Source organism: Hyaloscypha bicolor, assembly GCF_002865645.1.
Source record: "Hyaloscypha bicolor E unplaced genomic scaffold K444scaffold_83, whole genome shotgun sequence".
Lineage (NCBI taxonomy): Eukaryota > Fungi > Ascomycota > Leotiomycetes > Helotiales > Hyaloscyphaceae > Hyaloscypha > Hyaloscypha bicolor.
Window position 1 is genome coordinate 87,762 of NW_020194585.1, and position 19,857 is coordinate 107,618.

Genomic DNA, 19,857 nt, shown 5'->3' on the forward strand with positions numbered 1-19,857 from the left:
TATATATGGCATATAACCTAAATCGCAGACTAGTTCTCAAATCCCAAGCCAAATACAAAGAAACACACTCTTGCTTCTACTCGTCATACCAAATAGCCGAACACCCATAGACCAGGCTCGATGAATCCGATAACGGAGTTACGATTGTCGATAAGCTGGTTATTGATATTTTCAAAGTTTGAAATCGCAATCCGAGTCGAGAGACCGCGTTCAGTATCTACACATGCCAAGACCTTTCCTTTCAAGTACACACTTTCATCTTCGGAAGATCCATGGTTCTCAAACCTTCTCAGCTTTCGCAAGAATACTCAATCCGTCCCCCGTGCAGAGCCCCCATCATCGCTGTAGCCAGACAGCGTTTCCGCAACGCCTCTAGATCCACAGATGAATAGCGGTTTCGCTCTGTCCAACTCCTTGAATGAGCCACAAGAAGCCCAGAGTGGAAAGGCAGGTGTCCACACGCGTCCAAACACCGCAGGAATATCAGTTTGCCCCGCCGCTGCTGCGAAACCGACTCAATGACCCTCGCGCCATGTGCAAACGTGCTGCCCACATCAACGGACCCAACGACAAATTTGTCTGGATGAAATTTCCTTAACCTCTCGAGCTCTGCACAGGCTATCTTGCCCGCCGTCGAAGCCTCGAACGGTGTTGACGGTGCATAGGATGGAGACATCCCGTGCTCGTCAACACGCTCGAGATTTGCTTGGACCACACAACATGCAATTCCGGCCTCCTCAGACCTGCCTCTTCGATGCCATATTCCCTGCGTTCCTCAAGCAGGCTATGAATCGTCTGCAACATGGGCCATGCCCGCCACGCCACTGACGAGAAGCATGACCTGCTTCACATGCTTCGGTATCGGCGCCACATATCCAGTCCAGGGCGGCTGCGCCACGCGAATCAATGCCCCGTCTTAGTGTCTTCTCAGGTACTGCGTCTGTAGCAACGTCGCCATCTTCTTGCCTATGCACCAAAAGTCGCAGGTAGCCCGGCTCTTGGCCTTCGAAAGGCGGCAGCAGCGTATACAACGAAACAGTCCCAAAGAGCCACGGAAACGTCTTCGTCGAGTCAGCGACCTGGAGAGTCCAAACGCCACTGTCTCCTCGCCCTCTGCCATCTTCTCACGTCGTGCTCAATCTTATGACCACACCACGCTCCGCCTCCACCTTTAGAATCGGGCTCTGAAGTCCGGACTGTGATAATGCATATTGTTGCAGGACGGCTCTCTTTCGCAACGAGGTGGTGCTAGCTCCAGAGTGGAAGATAGTAACCAGTTATCGCCAATACAGCCGCCAAAATCAGGACCTCTAGAAAATTGCTTCCGCTGGGTATGTGCGTCCTCGCGGTCTGTTACCACCAATACAAATACCCGACAGGAGACCCCCTCGCCAGGTCTTGATAGGGCACTGGGTATTTGCAGATGCGGTGTAACGCGTGACACTGGGTGTGCGTAGAATCTGGCGTGGATTTTGCCCAAGTGGGGCGAGCACATCGGAGAGGGCAGGACCGGTTGCCGCGAGATTGATACGCTGATAAGCTTGTACCTGCTTGCTCAAAGGCACTCGAAAACTCGAAAACTCGGAAGAAAAAAAAGAAGAAAAAAAGGAAATAAGAACCCCCTCTCTCCCTTTGGAGACGTGCGAGAGGTGGTTGTATTACCCTAGATTTCATGCCAGATCCCTAACTCTGTTGTGCAGAGCAGTCTTGCACTTCTTTTACCCCTAGTATTAGAAAAACCTGGGGTTCTACAATCAACGAACGTTTCTATCCTCTGGCAGGCCCTTGCTAGACTTCTAGGAGGGCAGAGAGGCAGACACACAACTCTCACCGCAATGATATGCAAAAGAACGACGTGTCATTGCTGCTAATCATGATCTAGCTAACTTGCTAAAGCATCTGCATTGTAGCATCATCAATTTTAGTAATCTCTCCTTTTTCCACACTCAGCCAGCCACTCAAAGCCTCGCCTTACCGGCACTTTGCGCCTTCACATCAAACCGGTCCAGATTCATCACCTTGTCCCAAGCCGCCACAAAGTCCTTCACAAACTTCTCCTTTGCATCTGAAGAAGCGTAAGCCTCAGATAGAGCACGCAACTCAGCGTGGGAGCCGAAAACCAGGTCAGCACGGGTAGCAGTCCACTTCTTGGCACCGGTCTTGCGGTCGACGCCCTCGAAGAGGTCCTGGGACGAGTCGGTTGCCTTCCAGGCGGTGCTCATGTCGAGTAGGTTGACGAAGAAGTCGTTGGTGAGCTTGCCGGGGGTCTTGGTGAAGACGCCGTGGGAGGAGCCGTCGAAGTTGGTGTTGAGGACGCGGAGACCACCGATCAGGACGGCTAGTTCCGGGGCGGAGAGAGTGAGGAGGTGGGCGCGGTCAACAAGGAATTGCTCGGTCTTGACACGCGGGGTTGATTTGCCGTAGTTGCGGAATCCGTCGGTGAGTGGCTCGAGGTGGGTGAAGGACTCAACATCGGTTTGCTCTTGGGAAGCATCGGTGCGGCCCGGTGTGAATGGGACGGAAACACCTGCTGCCTTCTCGAGAGCGGCGGAACCAGCCAGAACGATGAGGTCCGCGAGCGAAACCTTCTTGCCTCCAGATGCGGAGCTGTTGAACTTGTTCTGCAGGTTCTCCAATTGGCTCAAGACCTTGCTCAATTGAGGCGGGTTGTTGACCTTCCAGTCCTTTTGAGGAGCAAGGCGGATGCGGGCACCATTGGCACCGCCACGCTTGTCACCGCCACGGAAAGTGGAGGCAGAAGCCCAGGCAGTAGAGATGAGTGCTTCAGCTGGGACACCAGATGCCAGGATCTCCTTCTTCAGGGCAGAAATGTCGTGCTCATCGATCAACGGGTGGTTGGCCGCTGGAACTGGGTCCTCCCAGATTAAGACCTCCTTGGGGATTTCGGGACCGAGCCAGCGAGATCTTGGGCCCATGTCACGGTGAAGCAGCTTGAACCAGGCACGTGCGAAGGCGTCAGTAAGTTTTTGCGGATCCTCGAGCATGCTGCGGCAGATCTTCTCGTACGCAGGGTCGAAGCGGAGCGCAAGATCGGAGGTTAACATTCTTGGCAAGTGCTTCTTGTTGGGGTCGAATGCATCGGGGATGAACGGCTCAGCGTTCTTGGCAACCCATTGGTTTGCACCAGCCGGACTCTTGGTGAGCTCCCACTCATACTTGAAGAGGTACTCGAGAAAATCATTGCTCCACTTCGTAGGTGTTTTGGTCCAGATGACTTCCAAACCACTGGTGATGGTATCGGGACCCTTGCCAGAATTGTACTTGTTGTGCCAGCCAAAGCCCTGTGCCTCGATGCTAGCAGCCTCTGGTTCCACACCGACATTATCAGCAGAAGCAGCGCCGTGTGTCTTACCAAAGGAGTGACCGCCAGCAATCAATGCAACAGTCTCCTCATCGTTCATCGCCATACGGCCAAAGGTAGTTCGGATGTCCCGTGCCGAAGCGACCGGATCGGGCTTGCCGTCGGGACCTTCGGGATTGACATAGATCAAACCCATGTGTGCAGCTGCGACCGGCTCCTCCAAATCGCGGCTGTGGATATCAGAGTGTGACTTCTTGGACTCATCGCCATCGACTACACCATGGCCCTCAAGGCCTGCCTTGCCATCTGAGTAGCGAACGTCGTTGCCCAGCCATGTAGTCTCGCCACCCCAGTAGACAGACTCATCAGCCTCCCAGGTATCAGCACGTCCACCTGCGAATCCAAAGGTCTTGCCGCCCATGGACTCGATTGCCACGTTGCCGGTGAGGAGGAAGAGATCCGCCCAGGAGATCTTGTTGCCGTACTTTTGCTTGATGGGCCACAGCAGACGGCGCGCCTTGTCGAGAGAGACATTGTCAGGCCAGCTGTTGAGGGGAGCGAATCGTTGTTGACCCTCTCCACCGCCTCCACGGCCGTCGAAGACACGGTACGTGCCCGCGCCGTGCCATGCCATTCGGACAAAGAGGCCGCCGTAGTGTCCAAAGTCGGCAGGCCACCAATCCTGCGAGTCGGTCATCAGAGCGTGCAGGTCCTTCTTCAACCCCTCATAGTCGAGGCTCTTGAAGGCGGCGGCATAGTCGAAGTCCTTCAGCGGGTTGGTAGTCGAGGTGTGTTGACGGAGGATGCCCAGTCTCAGGTCATTGGGCCACCAGTCGCGGTTGCGCTGACCGCCGCCGCCGACGTTGGAGTGCTTGATCGGACATTCAGCCATTGTGACGGGTTCAATGCGTGGACTGTGTGCTCGAAGTCGTGGTGGTGGTGTTGTTGTTGCAAAGGTAAGAAGCAACAATTGCCTGAGAATTGGAGGAGGAGAACGACGGTTGTCGGGACTACCCCGCCCTTTTTAAATTCGCCTCCCCACTCTCAAACAGTTGGAGTAAGAAGAGCTCAGCTAATGGCCGCTTCCTGATTGGCCAATCACTGCCAGCCCCACAAGCAATCGAGTCTCGGGTTTGTGCGAAGCGGCCGGGCTACCCCGCCAGGGTTGCGAAGGACTGGATCTACGCGTGCCATTCTGAGGGCTACGCGGACAAGGCATGGTTGGCACAGATAAATTCCAAGACGAAGACTACGGCAGCCGTTTACAACTTGCACTGATCATCTCGTCATCTTGTTAGCCGTGGCGTAACATGTGCTGTTCCCCTCCCCCACTTGTCCGAGAACGCAGGGTCCGACAAGGAGCGGAATAGCACCGTGGGTGCAAATTTATACGGCAATTATTAAGCGGACTTGGCCAGAATCGAGATCAGTGATTTGATTATCAAGAAGGCAGCTAGGTGGAGTCTGGCCCTGGCTTCTCAGGTTGGCAAAAGAAAGTCTGTGATCGATTCGATCGAGCCGATTGTAAGCCCCAGATCCTCAGATCCTCGGATTTTGATGAGTTGGAGGTGGCTCGGCAAAAGCACGTGAGACCGCGAGATACCTGGATGGCCACGCGTACTCGGCTGACTGCGCTAGTTTCCCATCAAGAGGGTTTACCTCCTGTCTCGTGGTCTATTTTACTTGTATAGGAAACTTCTGGCAAAATGCAGCTTGAGTCTTGGCAGTTCCAGACCCTTGAAGAGCCTACAGTCGGTCCGACCCGACACAACACCGACAAAACAGTTCGGCTTTTACACCTTTAACAATTTTTACTTATAACCTAAATTAATTAATGTTGTGTCATATAATTATAAAATAGAATTATACGAACAGAATTTATTTAATACCGGGTTTAATAAGGGTTATAATTAAATAATAATTGTATTTTAAAAAATATAATATATATATATTAATTATATAAAACGCGAAAACTTTTTAAAAAAGTCATATGTGTGTAATAAATAGTATATTAAACTTGAACTTATAAGGTTTCTTAAAAATTTATAAATTTACTTTATATAATTTATATAATGGCTGGTATAAGGGCATAATCTACTAAGAATAGGATATCAGAAACAGGTACAAAACGAATCTAAGCCAGAATTACTTGGGCGGAATAATACTAAAGGTTGAGGCATCCTCTCTACTTTTTTTTATAGCTTAGTATTTTCTAATATATGAGATTCTTTGAACTTTGAGCCTTTGACTATTATATTAATCCCGCCGTTATAATTTAAACTTAATTTTAAGAATTATTATTAAAGAAAATATAAAGTATTAAAAATTTATAATTTTAATTATATATTTTATAATTCTTATAATATTAAAGATATTAAAAATAAGAGTATAAGAATTAATTATTATAAATATATAATACTTTTAAGTAATATAATTTATATTAATTAATATTATTATTATAAACTTTATTTATTATATTTGCTATATATTAATTATATTTATATAATATATAACTTAAATACTATTTTTAAAGTATTTTTAGGCAAGAATCTTTTATTATTTCTTAGACTTTTAACTCAAATTTTAATTCTTGAATCTAAGCTCTCTTATAAACTAAAGACTAACTCTAATTCCCTAATTAAATTATTTCTAAACTATATTTAGACTATTATTAAAGCGTTATACAATTAGTTTTATCTGGAGGTTAGGAAGTCGATATTCTTTTAAGTCAAAAATCAGGTAGAAATAACTTAATAAGTCCTTGTTTAAACCCCTATAACTCACCTGGTACTTGGTGACTTGGGCAAATAAACCCATGCCCTGGATCCATAGACGCCGCAAGACAGGGTACTAACGAATAAGACAGCTGGAATTTAAAGTTTTGTGGAGGCGGACGTGCTAGAAACAGACTTCAGGGTAGGGGTTTTTTATCCTACACACGAGTGGAGCACACAAGTAAACTCGCTGCGCTGCCTACCGACCCCTGAGATGAACCCCGACAAAACGATCTGCAAACCCCGCGTGCCTGGATTTACCCCAACTCTAACAACTGCAAAAGTACAAGAAAATGGATCTGACCGCAGAAGTGCTAAAAGACTTGTCTTGCCTTAACGCGTTCATTACGGAGTAATTATCTCTCTCAAAAATTTACTCGTTTAGAAGATTTAAAGACATGAGAATCATGCCAGTTCCCGGAGCCATTCGTCGAGAATATTTTTACTCACACGTAAAGGAATAAATATTCAAGTGGGACTTGCAATTCTCTAGGCTGTATCATTGATATGAAATTGTTAATAACTAGTTTTCGTTCAAAGCTAGGAAAGTTAACCCACATGCAGCACTCAACCCCGATCCTCGCTCGCTTAAGCCCGCATCCTCATCCTCACCGCTCAACCCATTCACTCGCACCTCCCTTACCCCTCACATATCAAAATAAGCAAGTTTCTCTAAATTCAACTTCAAAATAGGGGATGCAGCTCAACGGTAGAGCGAACAGGAAACATTAGATATAGCCCCCGTTGCTCGGAATATGACCGCGAGCGGGTAAGCTATGTTTAGTGTCCGAACTACAGTACTGTGAGGAAGCTGGCTCGACCCCGGCCGCCTGCAAATTCTTTCTATAATTCCCTATTTATTTTTTATTAGATTTGGGGGGAAGGTTGTGAGAATAAGTTGTGAAGAGAGGTGGAAATAGATATGAAGGGAAGTGAGCTTGGGATAGGGTCTCGAGGCGGGTTGCGGTGTAGGGTTAGATTTTTGGTTTTTTTTAGCTATATCAAATAACTTTGTGACTTTTCACTCTCTTTTCTATAGAGCGCTCTGACATAACTCGATAATTTGCTCAGCCGGAACGGCAATTGTGGGCGGGGCGTAAAGGAACGTCTTTTGTGGCTGTGTGCTTCATTGAAGCGATCCTCGATTGGAGGCAGTACAGCCGCGTGCGAAACTAGCTTTAAAACTCCCCCCCTTTTTTTTTACCGAGCTTTGGAAATCGCGTCTGAAGCCGCGTTGCGCATGACCCAATATTACTGAATCGCAAATTACTCAATAACCACAACTCCAGATTAAGAAGTAAGTTGATCGAATGATAGAATGCCTGCCCATCTTCAGATCCCTAATAGTATTAGTGTCCAAGCCCGGTAGTTGTTTACTATTATATGTAGTTAGGTAAATTAATAGTTTTATATATAATTTTTATTAAAAATACTAATTATACTTTCGAAAATAATTCAAATTATAAATCTTCTTAAATTAGTAAATTTTAATATAATATAATTAATTGGAATTATAAGGCTATTATTTAAAATAAGTAATTAAAAAGTTATTAAGAAAGGGCAATTTTATTATTAGTTTTATATAGGAATTTTATTAAACTTATTAATTATATATTTAAAAATAATTTAAAATCTAAAAACTCTTCAAATATTAAAATTAAATACAATATAATTAATTTATATTATAAGGCTCTTATTTTAAATAAATAAGTAAAAAGTTATTAAGTAAAAGATAATTTTAAAAAGAAAAAAGAAAAAAATTAAAAGATATAAAGCTATATAAGACTAAAAAAATCGCATTTTGCCTTTTCTTAAATAACTTTACTATTACTTATTTAAAAATAAAACTATTAAGCTTAAATTAATAATAATATATTAAAATTTAATATTCTAAGAGCTCTTATAATTTAGAGAATATTTGATATTATAGTTAAAGAATTATAAAATCGTGATTTTTACGGAAAGCTATAAGAATTTAATAATTAATTAATTTTCGACTTTGGTTTTCAACTTTTGATTCACTTTATTAAAAATCGCAAACACTCATATATTATATACTATACCCTGTCTCTATATACTTCTATTATTACTTGAAATATTTACTCTCTCTCTCTTTAATTTTTATTTATAAATATAAGGCTAGGAGAGAGGGGATAGGGGGAGAGGGGGAATGAGAGGGAGGGGGGATGAGAAGGGCAAGTAAGCAAGTGAAAAGTGAAAAGCGAAAATTGAAAAGTGAGCTTCGAGGCACATATATTACGAGAAAAAGGACGCCCTATAATTATAGGCTGCTTATCGCTAAATTTGAGGGATATAATCGCTAAATTATAAGCTATAGGTACTAAAAATTTAGTAATATGAATTTCTGGCCAAGTTCCCTTGCTTTGTCTCTATTCCTCCACCTTTCCCCCTATAAGCCCCCTCTCTTACCCTTATACTTAGAGAGAGAGTGAGAGAGAGAGAGAGAGAGAGAAGAATTAAAGAGAGTAAATATTTAAGTAGTGATAGAGGCACAGGGAGAGGGTATAGTATATGGGCGTGACATGTGGGTGTTTGCGATTTTTGGTGGGGTGGCACGTGCCAGGTCGTATATCAAAAGTCGAAAACCGAAGTCGAAAATCGCTTGATCACTTGATCCTTACCCGTTCGTACCTTCCACAAGTTACCACTGGTGGTTCGTGAAAGCGATCTGGCCATACTAGCGACTTGGCCACCACCAAATTGGTGTTCCTCGCTAAACTTCATGCACGGACCAGCCAACCAGAAGTACCTCCTATACAAATTTACTATGTAAAATACTTGCCAAGTCGCTAGTATGGCCAGATCGCTTTCACGAACCACCAGTGGTAACTTGTGGAAGGTACGAACGGGTACGGCTTTCCGTAGATTTTGCCCCAGACACACTGTTCGTATTCTCGCTAAAAATCGATTTTAAAGCTTGTTTCGCACACCGCTATAAAGCAAGGCGGTGAAGCCTGCTGCCTATCTTCACTTCGGCTCCTCACTACCTTCATCTCCTTCTCCATAATCACGAGAACACCGCAAGACAAGATGTGGCTACTAGAGACCACTTCGTTAGCCCTCTCCACATTTTTTGACGATAACACCCCATATTATGCCATCCTTTCACATACCTGGGGGGCTGAAGAAGTGTCGTTCCAAGACATCAGAGGCCCGCATAAGGCCATGTCACGTGCTACGCACAGGCGTATATATAGCTTCTTCACCGCCATTAGGGCACCATCATTCATACATATTCATACCAAAACACATACATTTCCACTTCCACAGCTTGTCCAGGCCGTGACAGGCCATCTCAAAGAAGGCTGGGTTCAAGAAGATCAAAGACTGTTGTGCAAGGGCTTTGGACGCTGGGTTCAAGTACGTTTGGATCGATACGTGTTGCATCGATAAAACAAACAGCACGGAGTTATCAGAAGCCATTAACTCGATGTTTCGCTGGTATGAAAACGCCATTACATGCTACGCCTATCTCGAGGATGTCAAACCAAATGGTCTTCGGTTTACCGCCAGCCGGTGGTTCAAAAGAGGCTGGACGCTGCAAGAATTAATTGCACCTGCTGATGTATTGTTTTTTGATTCATACTGGAACGAGATCGGATCGAGGGCAAGCTTGGCAGAGCAAATCGAAAACATCACCGGAGTCCCAGTTGGACTGTTGTTGATGAACACCTCATTGAGGGATCATTGTGTCGCAGAAATCATGTGTTGGGCTGCCCGTCGCCACACCACAAGATTGGAGGATAGAGCGTACTCTCTCATGGGACTCTTTGGGGTCTCAATGCCCTTGATATATGGAGAAGGAGAAAATGCATTTTTTCGACTTCAGCTTGAGATTATGAAGACCACGACCGACCACTCTTTATTTGCCTGGATTTCTCCCGATGTGCTTGGAAGAAGACGGGGCGCCTTGGCCACCACCCCGGATCACTTTGACCACTCTGGCAACTTTCGTAGATTGGCAGTTGAAGGCGAATCCTCTTTCGAGATGACAAATCTAGGGCTGCGTATAAGTCTTCCTTGTTGCTCCCTAATTGGGAGCAGTCATCGATTTGCTTGTTTGCAATGCAAACATGATTCCCAAGACGGCCTGTTGGGCATCTGGCTTACGGAGGCGACTAACGCGGAAGGTGGACCTCTTGGACGATTCTACCGATCGCATCTGGAGTTGTTGACGGGAACTAACCCACTATGGGCTATGTTCTCGGCTACGAAGCCGCGCCCGACTCTCCTGCACATAATCCAGCCGGATAATCGACTCCGCCCCGGATCCTCGATGCATACCTTCTTTTGCCTCCCTCCTTGTCTTGTAGATTTTAACGATATAATTCAAGCCGGATATCGTCTTGAATCTCTTTGTGTACCGTGGTCTCCAATTTCGCCAGTCGCGGGGGAACTTGAGGGCAGGGTTGTATTCAGGCTTAGAGATGTTTATTCGGAGCCTAGGGCTTGGTTCCTTTCCTTCAAGCATCGTCACCGACTAACACAATTCCGGGTGGAAATTCACACAATCAACGGCAAGATTCGCTCGAAAATTGAACTTGATGGTAATGGGGCAGCCATGTCAGATCCCATTCTTCAAAAACTACAACTACTGGCTGAACTCCCCCATGGTGAGCGTATCATTGATCACATGAACCGCCAAAGGGTTTTGAGACCCGGAGAAGCGGTGAAGTTGACAGCGAAGCGAGCAATAATTGCGGGCCAAGTCGGATTCGTTGTCAAGCTTGCGATAATGGACACGTATAAGGCCCGCGACTGTTACGGCCTATCTAATATCATGCATCAACACTAATCCTGTATTTCCACCGACGACCCCTCTTTCTGAGCCGAGGTATTCCACTAGCCAGGCTTATGATTTTGTTTGGCAATATTTGTTTGTGGACGCCTGGATCTGGGCAGCAGGGAGATCTATGGGATCGCTATTCTATACCTAAGTTCGGAATCTGCAATCTCTAGTATTTCTCCTTCGAAGAGCTTCGTTGCCTGAATGGAGGATAAGCTCGTCGCTCCGTTACGGCGTTTTGAGGAATTATATAGCATATGGCTGAACAATCATTCCAAATGAGCTCAGAGACTGCGTTGAGATGCTACGTGTGTTTACCCCTTCAATGCTATTGCATGCACAGGGAACGAATAATTGTCAGGAACGAAGAATCTTTTGTATAGACACACGGCTACCATCCGAAACGCTGGTGGACCTCTGAATGAGACGGCCAATTCTCAAAAAAAGAACTTTTGAGTTACGAGATACTCTACATTCTTGTGCATGGACATAATAACATTGGGAGTGAAATGTATTGGCATTGGGCTTCAACAATTTTGGGAATCCAGCCACGAGTGAATGGAAAGCACAGAAATACAAGAGAACAACAAGCTCAACCTGGTTCTCCAACATCTAATCATTCCTTTTTCGAAGCCTTCTCCCTGGCCACCTCATGCTACGCCTGGAAATCCACCACATCCCCATTCCTCCCCTACGTCTCGGGAATAAAAAAACCAAGTACTAACCGCACCAAGAACATTACAAACAAAGAAAACCCAAAGCACATTTGCGAGCTCAATGATGTTCGGGTCGGAGAGCTAGTTGAAGAGGAGAGTGGCTGAGTTGGCGCTGAACTTGCCGACTGTAGCAGAGAAACTGTGCTCCGTGAGCGAAGCCACGGACTCGGGAGTGGTAGACTTCGGCTGGAATAACCAACGTTTGGTGGAGAAGTTAAGGAAGAACTGAAGTTTGTAAACATCAATCTAGAGAGAGGAGCCAATGATGCAAATTATGAGTTCCTTCCCACAGACAAATTTTCTGCCGAACGCATCACCAAGGAAACCAGGGGGAGGATTGTTGGCCTGTAATGGCCGATATTTGACGCCGCGTTCTCAGAGCCTCGAAGAAGTGGTGGGTAGTGGTCATTCCAGTATCTTTGGGATGTTAGAATCGCTGCCACGTGATGTTTTCAGGAGAGCGGACTTGTTCATAGTTTCAGATAGGGGACATCAAGTTGGGACACGAGTCAGTTCAATGACAAAAGTATCTGGCCTGCTGATGGATCGAACCCATTAGTTTACAGCATAGGTGATGGGTAAGCCCTTTTCTTCTCTCATTCTAGCTACCGCTTGTTTCTTAACTTATAGTCATCGGATATAGCTAACAATATACACAGCACCAGATCCGGATGGCACGGCGATTACCTCTTCGGCTGGAAAGGCACCGCACTGCAGGTCGCTATGGATGAGCGTTGCTCCGGTGCTGCATGCAAGGGAATGAAGACCCAAACTGCTGCTCAGGCCAACACCTGCATGGTCTCGCAGCCACACGTCAACGAGGCAGTCACACGATGTAAGTACTCCCATGATCCTCTAGTCTCGTTCTTTGCCATGCTAATGTGAACTTTACAAGGCTTTCCAGCCGTCCTGGCAACATGCCAGTTACTTACGCATAAGGAGAGAAAGGTGATGCGGATGCTCTTCGGGTAGGGGCGAGATAATTTCGCTTCTCGTGCTGAAAGATTGCCACTGATTTCAAGAATGGCCACACTCGTTTAGTGTGAGGAGATGGACTGTGAAACTTGACCTTTGTAATTAAAGTCATTACTTACTCCACTAACTTTGTTTGCAGATATACTTCTAAGATTTTCAAATTATGGAAACATGCCAATTCAGTCAATTACACTAGCCAAGGAAGTTTCGAGGGCGTGAGAATTTGTATTGTGGCGGATTTCCGAAATACAATGGAATCCGGCTCTTCACATTTAAGCGATCATAAAAAGGGGTGTAAGCGTGTTAGCGGAAGTTTACTGTTACTTACACACACTTTTCTCCATGACTAAAATATTATAATTCAAGATATGGATATTTATTCAGGACGGACCAGCTCACTGAGGAAACTGCGATGATGTTCTAGCCTCGCATCAGGCAGGCATGGTGACCATCCCTGCGTGCCGGAACTCCGAACACTGCGGCATCGGCCCGCCAATCAATCCCCACCTTAACTACTTAAGTTTCATCAACACCTCAAGCCAGTTCTAGATGCATACCCTCCCCCAGCAGTCAGTATGGAGAAGGAAAAGGCAGACGAAGAGAATGGGCTGCAGACTATCTCAACATCTCCAGCTATCCCGTACAGCATCTTCACCTCCGAGCAGAAAACCTTAATAATCGCCATCGTCTCCATCGCAGCCACCTTCTCCGCATTTGCCTCAAACATCTACTTTCCTGCAATACCTGCCATTGCCAGAGACCTCTCAGTCACACCGGAACTCATCAACTTGACAGTCACCTCTTATATGATCTTGCAGGGTCTCGCTCCAAGCATATGGGGAGCTTTGGCCGATGTTCACGGTCGAAGACTTACGTACATCATCACCTTCATCATTTTCATCGGTGCCTGTGTTGGGCTAGCAGAAACGAAGCATTACTACCAACTGGTGATTCTCAGATGCCTTCAGAGTACAGGCAGTGCTAGCACCATTGCAATCGGGGCAGGAGTTGTCGGAGACATCACCACGCGGGCAGAGAGAGGAGGATACATGGGGGTCTTTCAAGCTGGGCTGCTTGCACCACTGTCTGTGGGGCCGATCCTTGGAGGGATTTTCTCACAGACCTTGGGATGGAGAGCCATCTTCTGGTTCCTGACGATCTACGCTGGCGCAGTCTTGATCCTCCTCGCCGTGGTGCTCCCAGAGACATTGCGATGCAAAGTTGGCAATGGCTCAGTCCCAGCCAAAGGAATTTCAAATTCTTTATTAGCACATATCCAACGCCGACGACGCTCCATGACTGAAGAGCCAGCTTTGCAGCGGTCTGTATCTACGACATCGGTGGGGAAGCAGCTCTCGGTAGATTTCCTGGGCCCACTGAAAATCATCTTCAGCCTTGAAGTCACTTTCGTCATAATCTTTCTTGCTATATACTACACAGTGTGGCAGATGACTGTTGCCGTTATGTCAACTCTCTTCAGCACCACATATGGCATGAGCGAGATACAGATCGGGCTGACATACATTGCCAACGGTGTTGCATGCGTTGCTGGGACACTTACGACCGGCAAATTTCTCGATTATGACTATGAACGATTCAAGAAGTCCTACGATGGAACCGCAGAGGGCTTTCCACTGGAACGAGTGAGATTGAGAACGTTGTGGCTTTGGGCTGGGATGGAAATTGCTGCATCTTTGGTGTTTGGTTGGACGATGGAACATCACGTTCATGTGTCCGTCCCTATCATCAGCACATTCTTCCTGGGTTGGGCCTCAACGTCCATTATCGGCATTACCACAACATTCATGGTCGATATTTTCCCCAAGAAAGGTGCGTCTGCAACTGCAGCCTTGAACTTGGTAAGGTGCTTGATGGGAGCAGGTGGAACGGCCTCGGTTCTACCAACTGTGAATAAAATAGGGATTGGTTGGACATTTACTGTCTGGTCTGGGGTAATGTTGGTTGCTCTAGGACTAATCGTGCTACAGATGGTGAAGGGCCAGAAATGGAGGCAAAGAAGAGAGACAATAAATATTCCAAGGGCTTGATGGCTGTATGAACTTGCTTCATTCTTCCACAGTACCTTAAATCAAGGTTTAAAAACGTATAACTCCAACATGAGCCCTCATAGCGGGAGAAGAATTCATGGGTCTGCGTTCTCTATAAGCTAGTGAAGCTAAGACGGAGGAGCGAATCGAAAAGTTAAGAATATATTGTATCACGTGACCTCCTTGGTAATTCTGCACTCAAGATGCAAGGACGACAGGGCTAAACACTTTCTCGTATGTCTTCTTTGGATATCACCCATGCCATAAATTGCAGTGGTTATGGCTTTAGGAGCAAGTCCTGACCCCTGTGAGATTTTATGTAGCCTCGGCCGTGGATCAAGCAGCCGTATGGACAGATCACAGAATCTGATCTGTATTAATAACATTTCTCCTCGATCCCAAGACTTCCCTAATAGAAAAATACGGGAGGAAATAATATCTCTAATACTCAAATTCAATATTATTATAACTTTCTATCTTCTTACCCTGGTTCTCTTAGTTCTCGCTATACTAACCTTAATCCTAATTCCCGAATTCCGTACTAAAGAGGTTAAGTATAAAGAAATAGACAGATCTTAATATTTAGGGGACGAAGATATACTATTATTTTTCTCTTATTTAGAGAAACTTTATAATTAGAGCTACTATAATTACTTATTAAAAGAAGAATATATAAGGGGAAGTATTATAAGATAGAATAGGAAATACTATAATCCGCTGAGTTTTAAAAAAGCCGAGAATAATATATATAATAAGCTTTACTTAAAGAAACCTTACTAGAGCTAAGCTTATATTCCTGTTTAAGCTATTATATTTTATATAAGTATAGAAATTATATAAGTTCTATCTAAATAAAGACTAGTAAATCAAATATTATTAACTCTTTAATAGAGTATTAGTAGCCCAAGCTCGTAACGGGACGCTCTTTAATATTGAGGTCGTAAATGAATCTAAAGATTATAGAAACATAATACAAGTATAGAATATGCTCTCTAAAAAGTATAAATTAGGTGCTCCGGAGAGCTTATATAGGAGCGAAATATGTCCAGGAGCTAATAAGCCTACTAATAAAAGTCTGTGGTTTTAGCGTATTTCGCTAATAAAACAGCCCTAAAAAGAATTTTAATAATTATAATTTATATTATAATTTTATAGACTAAGTTCTTAAAACTAAATATACTTTCTTTTACTTAATACTTTCGAGTCTTAAGATAGTATTATTAATAGTTATTTAATTATTATAAAGTAAAGTTAATGACTTTGGTTTAGTAAGGCCTGAAAAAATCGCTAAAACTATAGACTTTTATTAGCAGGCTTGTAAGCCCCTGAACACGTGACATACCACGTATAGGGTACTAGGAGGGCACTAGGGGAGCGAAACAAAAATACTATTAAAACGATAAAGCAAATTTTCGGAAATACCCTATTTACCTTACTTTATCTTATATTATAGAGCTTCTGGCTAACCTTATAAGGCTATAATAGAGAATTTACATTATATTATACGCTTATATACTCGTTAAAAGATATTAAAATTCAGATATATATATAGCGAGACGCAATTCGACTCCTTAAACGAGCCCTTATATAATGTTCTTGAATAAGCCTTTAGCCTACCTTTTTTAAGTAAGTAAAATAGCTCGAAGGGTAGTTTTAAAAGAAGTACCTTTATAAGTACCTTTACGAGTATCTCTATAAGCCTTAATACATTAAGTTAATTTATAGAACCTCAGAGCATTTATATATATACCTGGTATATCTATAGTATCTCGAGGCAGAAGACTATAAGTAAGCTAACTATTTGCCCTTATTAGGAGGTACCATACCCTATATATATTATTACCTAGCTATCTGTTCTTTTATGTATTATAGGGAGGTGCCAGGATAGCGAAGGATAAGGAGTAGAGAGAAAGAGAGGGAGGGGGTGAGGTATCATATCAGGACAGGAGAGGGCATTCTTTAGCTCCTTTTTCCTACAGGGTTTTAGAGCTGTTTACTGAAGCCCAGGATCTCTTTTGTACGCGTCTTCTTATTAACAAGAAGTGGATTAGTCAGCGAAAACAGTACCTGAGGTTAGAACTCATATAGCTAGTCCTCGTATGGGCCTTTTTAGGCCTAGAACGGAGTATGAATAAAACAAATAAATAAACAAACAAACAGGCAATAGGGGGGCCCTAGTGCCATGCAATAAAACATGATGGCGCAGATCCAGCAAGAGCTAAAAGTGAATAGGTCAGTGTCAGATTCCAAGCTTGGCCTTCCTGTATTAGCACTTGTGATCTAGATCAATTTACTATACAGAAACCGACTGGAATCCCGACTGGAGCTGGAATGACTGGATCGGTTTCTCAACATACGAAAACTTCTACCTAGAAAGTACGGTCAACCGCCTCCGTTCACCCCCGACCCCACTCCCATCTTCACCTCGGTCCTCCAAAACCTCACACTCGCCACAGAAGCAGTTCTAGGCGTTAAGCTCAACTACACCGATACTGGGTACGATGAAGGATGCCAAATATCAGCTCCTTGGGAGTTCAACGAAACCTTTGTCCGCGCTTTCCAAGGCGCAATGAACACCCTCGCCGCACTACCTGGTAACGTCTGGTTTGCCGGACCTGAAGTAAGCCCTTGGATAGAGCGGAGAGATCATTCGAATGACCTCATCAACTATTGCGGTGAGGATGGAACGAGAATGGCACTTGGGCACGCGAGAGCTGCTGTTGAAATGATGGAGTATGATCCAGGGTATAGATATGGCGACTTTCACTGTGGGACATATTTTGTTGAAGAATAAATGAGAATTGCGGCGGAGATGGAGGCAAACGAGGCCTGGGTTGAGCCGATTCACAAGATGGGGGTGAAGTGAGAGTGTAAGAATTGGGAAGAGTGCTGGAGAGCTTGGCCTTGGAAATGGAATCTCGGCTACAACTACGGATAAGCACCGCTGCCTGGGTTCCATGAGCTATATTCTAAAGTTGCTTATTTGCTACTTCTTGGCCGGTCTGATATAAGTTCGGCAATTAAACCCAGCTCCTGGTACCACAAACCGCTCTTCTGGAAAGAACCCAAATTTCTCGTACACAGGTCTTCCATAATCACTCACATCCACGAAACATTCAAAGTTTGTCCTCATCAGCCTGCCCCACTCCCCATTGCATTAACTTATTTGCGACTCCCAGTTTTCTGTACGCGGGGATTATTCCGAGCATGTCAAGATCTGCCGGTCATCAATTTCACGTCCTCCAATAGTCACCCAATCGATGAATAGGGAGTCAGTAGCTGAGACCTACTATCGCTTACTCGTACGCTATCCCCTTCTGTCAATTAGCGCGAATACCCTTGTGTTTTCCATAGTAGGGATTAACTTCTTGCATATGCTCGACCTTGAGATATGATAGATACTTATTTTACCCAAAAAAAATACTACCCTATAGAGCCTTTCTCGAGTCGTGAAAACTATAAAATGGCACATACACACAATACACACATAGTCGGTTCTTAGGATCCAAATACTGCCATAACACATAACGGAGTCTACTTTGAACTAGGGTATAGACATGGCCGGTACCGAATCGAATCGACGACTGCATACATCGATTTGGAGCCTAAGGGAGCTACTCGCTAGATATATCATAAATCTATTCCTACTTCGATGCCAACAACGAGCCGTACATCCAGTCATGGTAGGGAGATATAACCCACGAGTAGTTAAAAAGCCGCACCACATACAACGTTCAAGTTGAGGGAATCGCTAGCAAGGGGCTATAGAACCATCGGCAATGGTGACGAAGTAATAAGGAGGAGGCGTCCTCTATTGTCTGCCCCTTAGGAGGTAACGCACGGAGTGAGAAATGAAGAGCGGAGGAAGGAACTAGCAGACCTGAATTAAGCTACATTTGGAGGAAGATGCCCATTGACTAGTGCATAGAAGACAATTATATCATACGTTTGTACGGGAGAGTCACATTTGAGCCGGTATACTAGCTATAATTTCAAGAAGCCGACATATAGAAACAGAATAAGGAGGACAAGTACTAAGCTTTACCAAGTATGAGCTTTGCATAGAGGAAGCGTATATATAACTACGTATACATAGGATTTTTGGCAGCTAAAGACTGTGAAACACACTTTTTTTTGTTGAGCCTGGGACATTGAAAATGAGTGCTTTTTTTTCTGTCATCCAGGAGATACGGACCAGCCGTGCGTAATCTCGTCAACAAGAACGTAATTTCAATGATTCGCCAAATTCTAGAGTACAAAGGAGAAGCAACAGGTCCCAATCACGATCTTCGCTTGTACCTATTCCTCATCGTTGAATCTTCTCAACCGCAGCCCTTCATAGGCCTCTCTCCCACCATCCAACACCTTTGTACCAAGCACATCACCGCTGAGCTCCTCATCCACCAACTCCCATCCTTCACCAACACCGCACATCAAAGCACCAACCAAAATCCCAATCATCATCGGTGCAAACTTCTTAGCTGGGCAACTCAATTCACCTAGTCCAAATGGAGTGAATGCCATCTTCCCATCGACACCCTTCAAAAGCACACCCACCCACCTCTCCGGCTTGAACTCCTCTGCATCCCGTCCCCAGGAAACAGGATCACGATGCAACCATTCAACATCAATCTTCACCATCTCGTTTTCCAACTGACGGTGAATCCTTCGAGTTGGAGGGTAGAGACGCAGGGCTTCGTTCACAATGTGCTTGACTGAGATATGCGTATCTTGGAATGAACTCTCGAAGAGTGAAGGGTTGGGATGGCTCATAAAGTGGCTGAAAATCATTTTGTACGTGCGTTTCGTAATACTTTCTTCAATCTCGTTTCCGCATTTGCGAAAGCGCACTTCAAGGAAGCAGCGGAGGACCACGCGCCAAATACTTTCGTACGCGGGGATGATGGTGTTCAACGGACTCACGCGGCCGCTGATTTGCTCATCTGCTGAGTTTCCGAAGACTTTTCGGAGTCGAACCTCGAGTTGCCGTTTCATTTTGAGCAGATTGGAGTCTGCTTGTGATGGATTGTGTTTGGTTGCTAACCAGAGCGAGTTGATACATGTTGTAATGTATTGCACGTCGTCTTCTGATGGTTTGTTGATTTTCGGGAAGAATTTCAGCAGTACGACTCGTAAGACAAGTGATTGTACAACTGGAACTAGCACAACGAATTTCTGACCATCCTCTATAACCTGGTTCGGTAAAATCGTGTGG

At 44.8% G+C, this 19,857-nt stretch overlaps 5 protein-coding genes across 5 annotated transcripts; 3 read left to right on the top strand and 2 right to left on the bottom strand.

The window, feature by feature from the left end:
* Nucleotides 1-1,908: 1,908 nt before the first annotated feature.
* Nucleotides 1,909-4,254, bottom strand: K444DRAFT_613114 (catalase/peroxidase HPI). Its single transcript, XM_024880282.1, has one exon. The coding sequence runs from the start codon at nt 4,212-4,214 to the stop codon at nt 1,959-1,961; it is 2,256 nt and encodes a 751-aa protein (XP_024736419.1). The 5' UTR covers nt 4,215-4,254; the 3' UTR covers nt 1,909-1,958.
* A 4,893-nt stretch (nt 4,255-9,147) lies between these two features.
* On the top strand, nt 9,148-9,991 carry K444DRAFT_561854 (HET-domain-containing protein; the record flags this gene model as incomplete). The annotated part of the gene is made up of 2 exons (XM_024876961.1): nt 9,148-9,246; nt 9,407-9,991. Coding segments are annotated over 2 exons (684 nt in total), but the record flags the coding sequence as incomplete, so codon positions are not given.
* Nucleotides 9,992-13,152: 3,161 nt separating this feature from the next.
* On the top strand, nt 13,153-14,788 carry K444DRAFT_613116 (MFS general substrate transporter). Its single transcript, XM_024880283.1, has one exon. The coding sequence runs from the start codon at nt 13,170-13,172 to the stop codon at nt 14,640-14,642; it is 1,473 nt and encodes a 490-aa protein (XP_024736421.1). The 5' UTR covers nt 13,153-13,169; the 3' UTR covers nt 14,643-14,788.
* A 2,048-nt stretch (nt 14,789-16,836) lies between these two features.
* Nucleotides 16,837-17,448, top strand: K444DRAFT_723119 (uncharacterized protein; the record flags this gene model as incomplete). The annotated part of the gene is made up of 2 exons (XM_024888581.1): nt 16,837-16,874; nt 17,016-17,448. The coding sequence occupies 2 exons, from the start codon at nt 16,837-16,839 to the stop codon at nt 17,434-17,436; spliced, it is 459 nt and encodes a 152-aa protein (XP_024736422.1). The 3' UTR covers nt 17,437-17,448.
* Nucleotides 17,449-18,805: 1,357 nt separating this feature from the next.
* Nucleotides 18,806-19,727, bottom strand: K444DRAFT_613117 (uncharacterized protein). The gene has a single exon (XM_024880284.1). The coding sequence runs from the start codon at nt 19,635-19,637 to the stop codon at nt 18,942-18,944; it is 696 nt and encodes a 231-aa protein (XP_024736423.1). The 5' UTR covers nt 19,638-19,727; the 3' UTR covers nt 18,806-18,941.
* Nucleotides 19,728-19,857: the final 130 nt, after the last annotated feature.

What these genes read in the sequence shown, in the direction of transcription:
- K444DRAFT_613114 (XM_024880282.1), bottom strand. Translation starts at nt 4,214, where the DNA reads ATGGCTGAATGTCCGATCAAGCACTCCAACGTCGGCGGCGGCGGTCAG.
- K444DRAFT_613116 (XM_024880283.1), top strand. Translation starts at nt 13,170, where the DNA reads ATGGAGAAGGAAAAGGCAGACGAAGAGAATGGGCTGCAGACTATCTCA.
- K444DRAFT_613117 (XM_024880284.1), bottom strand. Translation starts at nt 19,637, where the DNA reads ATGAAACGGCAACTCGAGGTTCGACTCCGAAAAGTCTTCGGAAACTCA.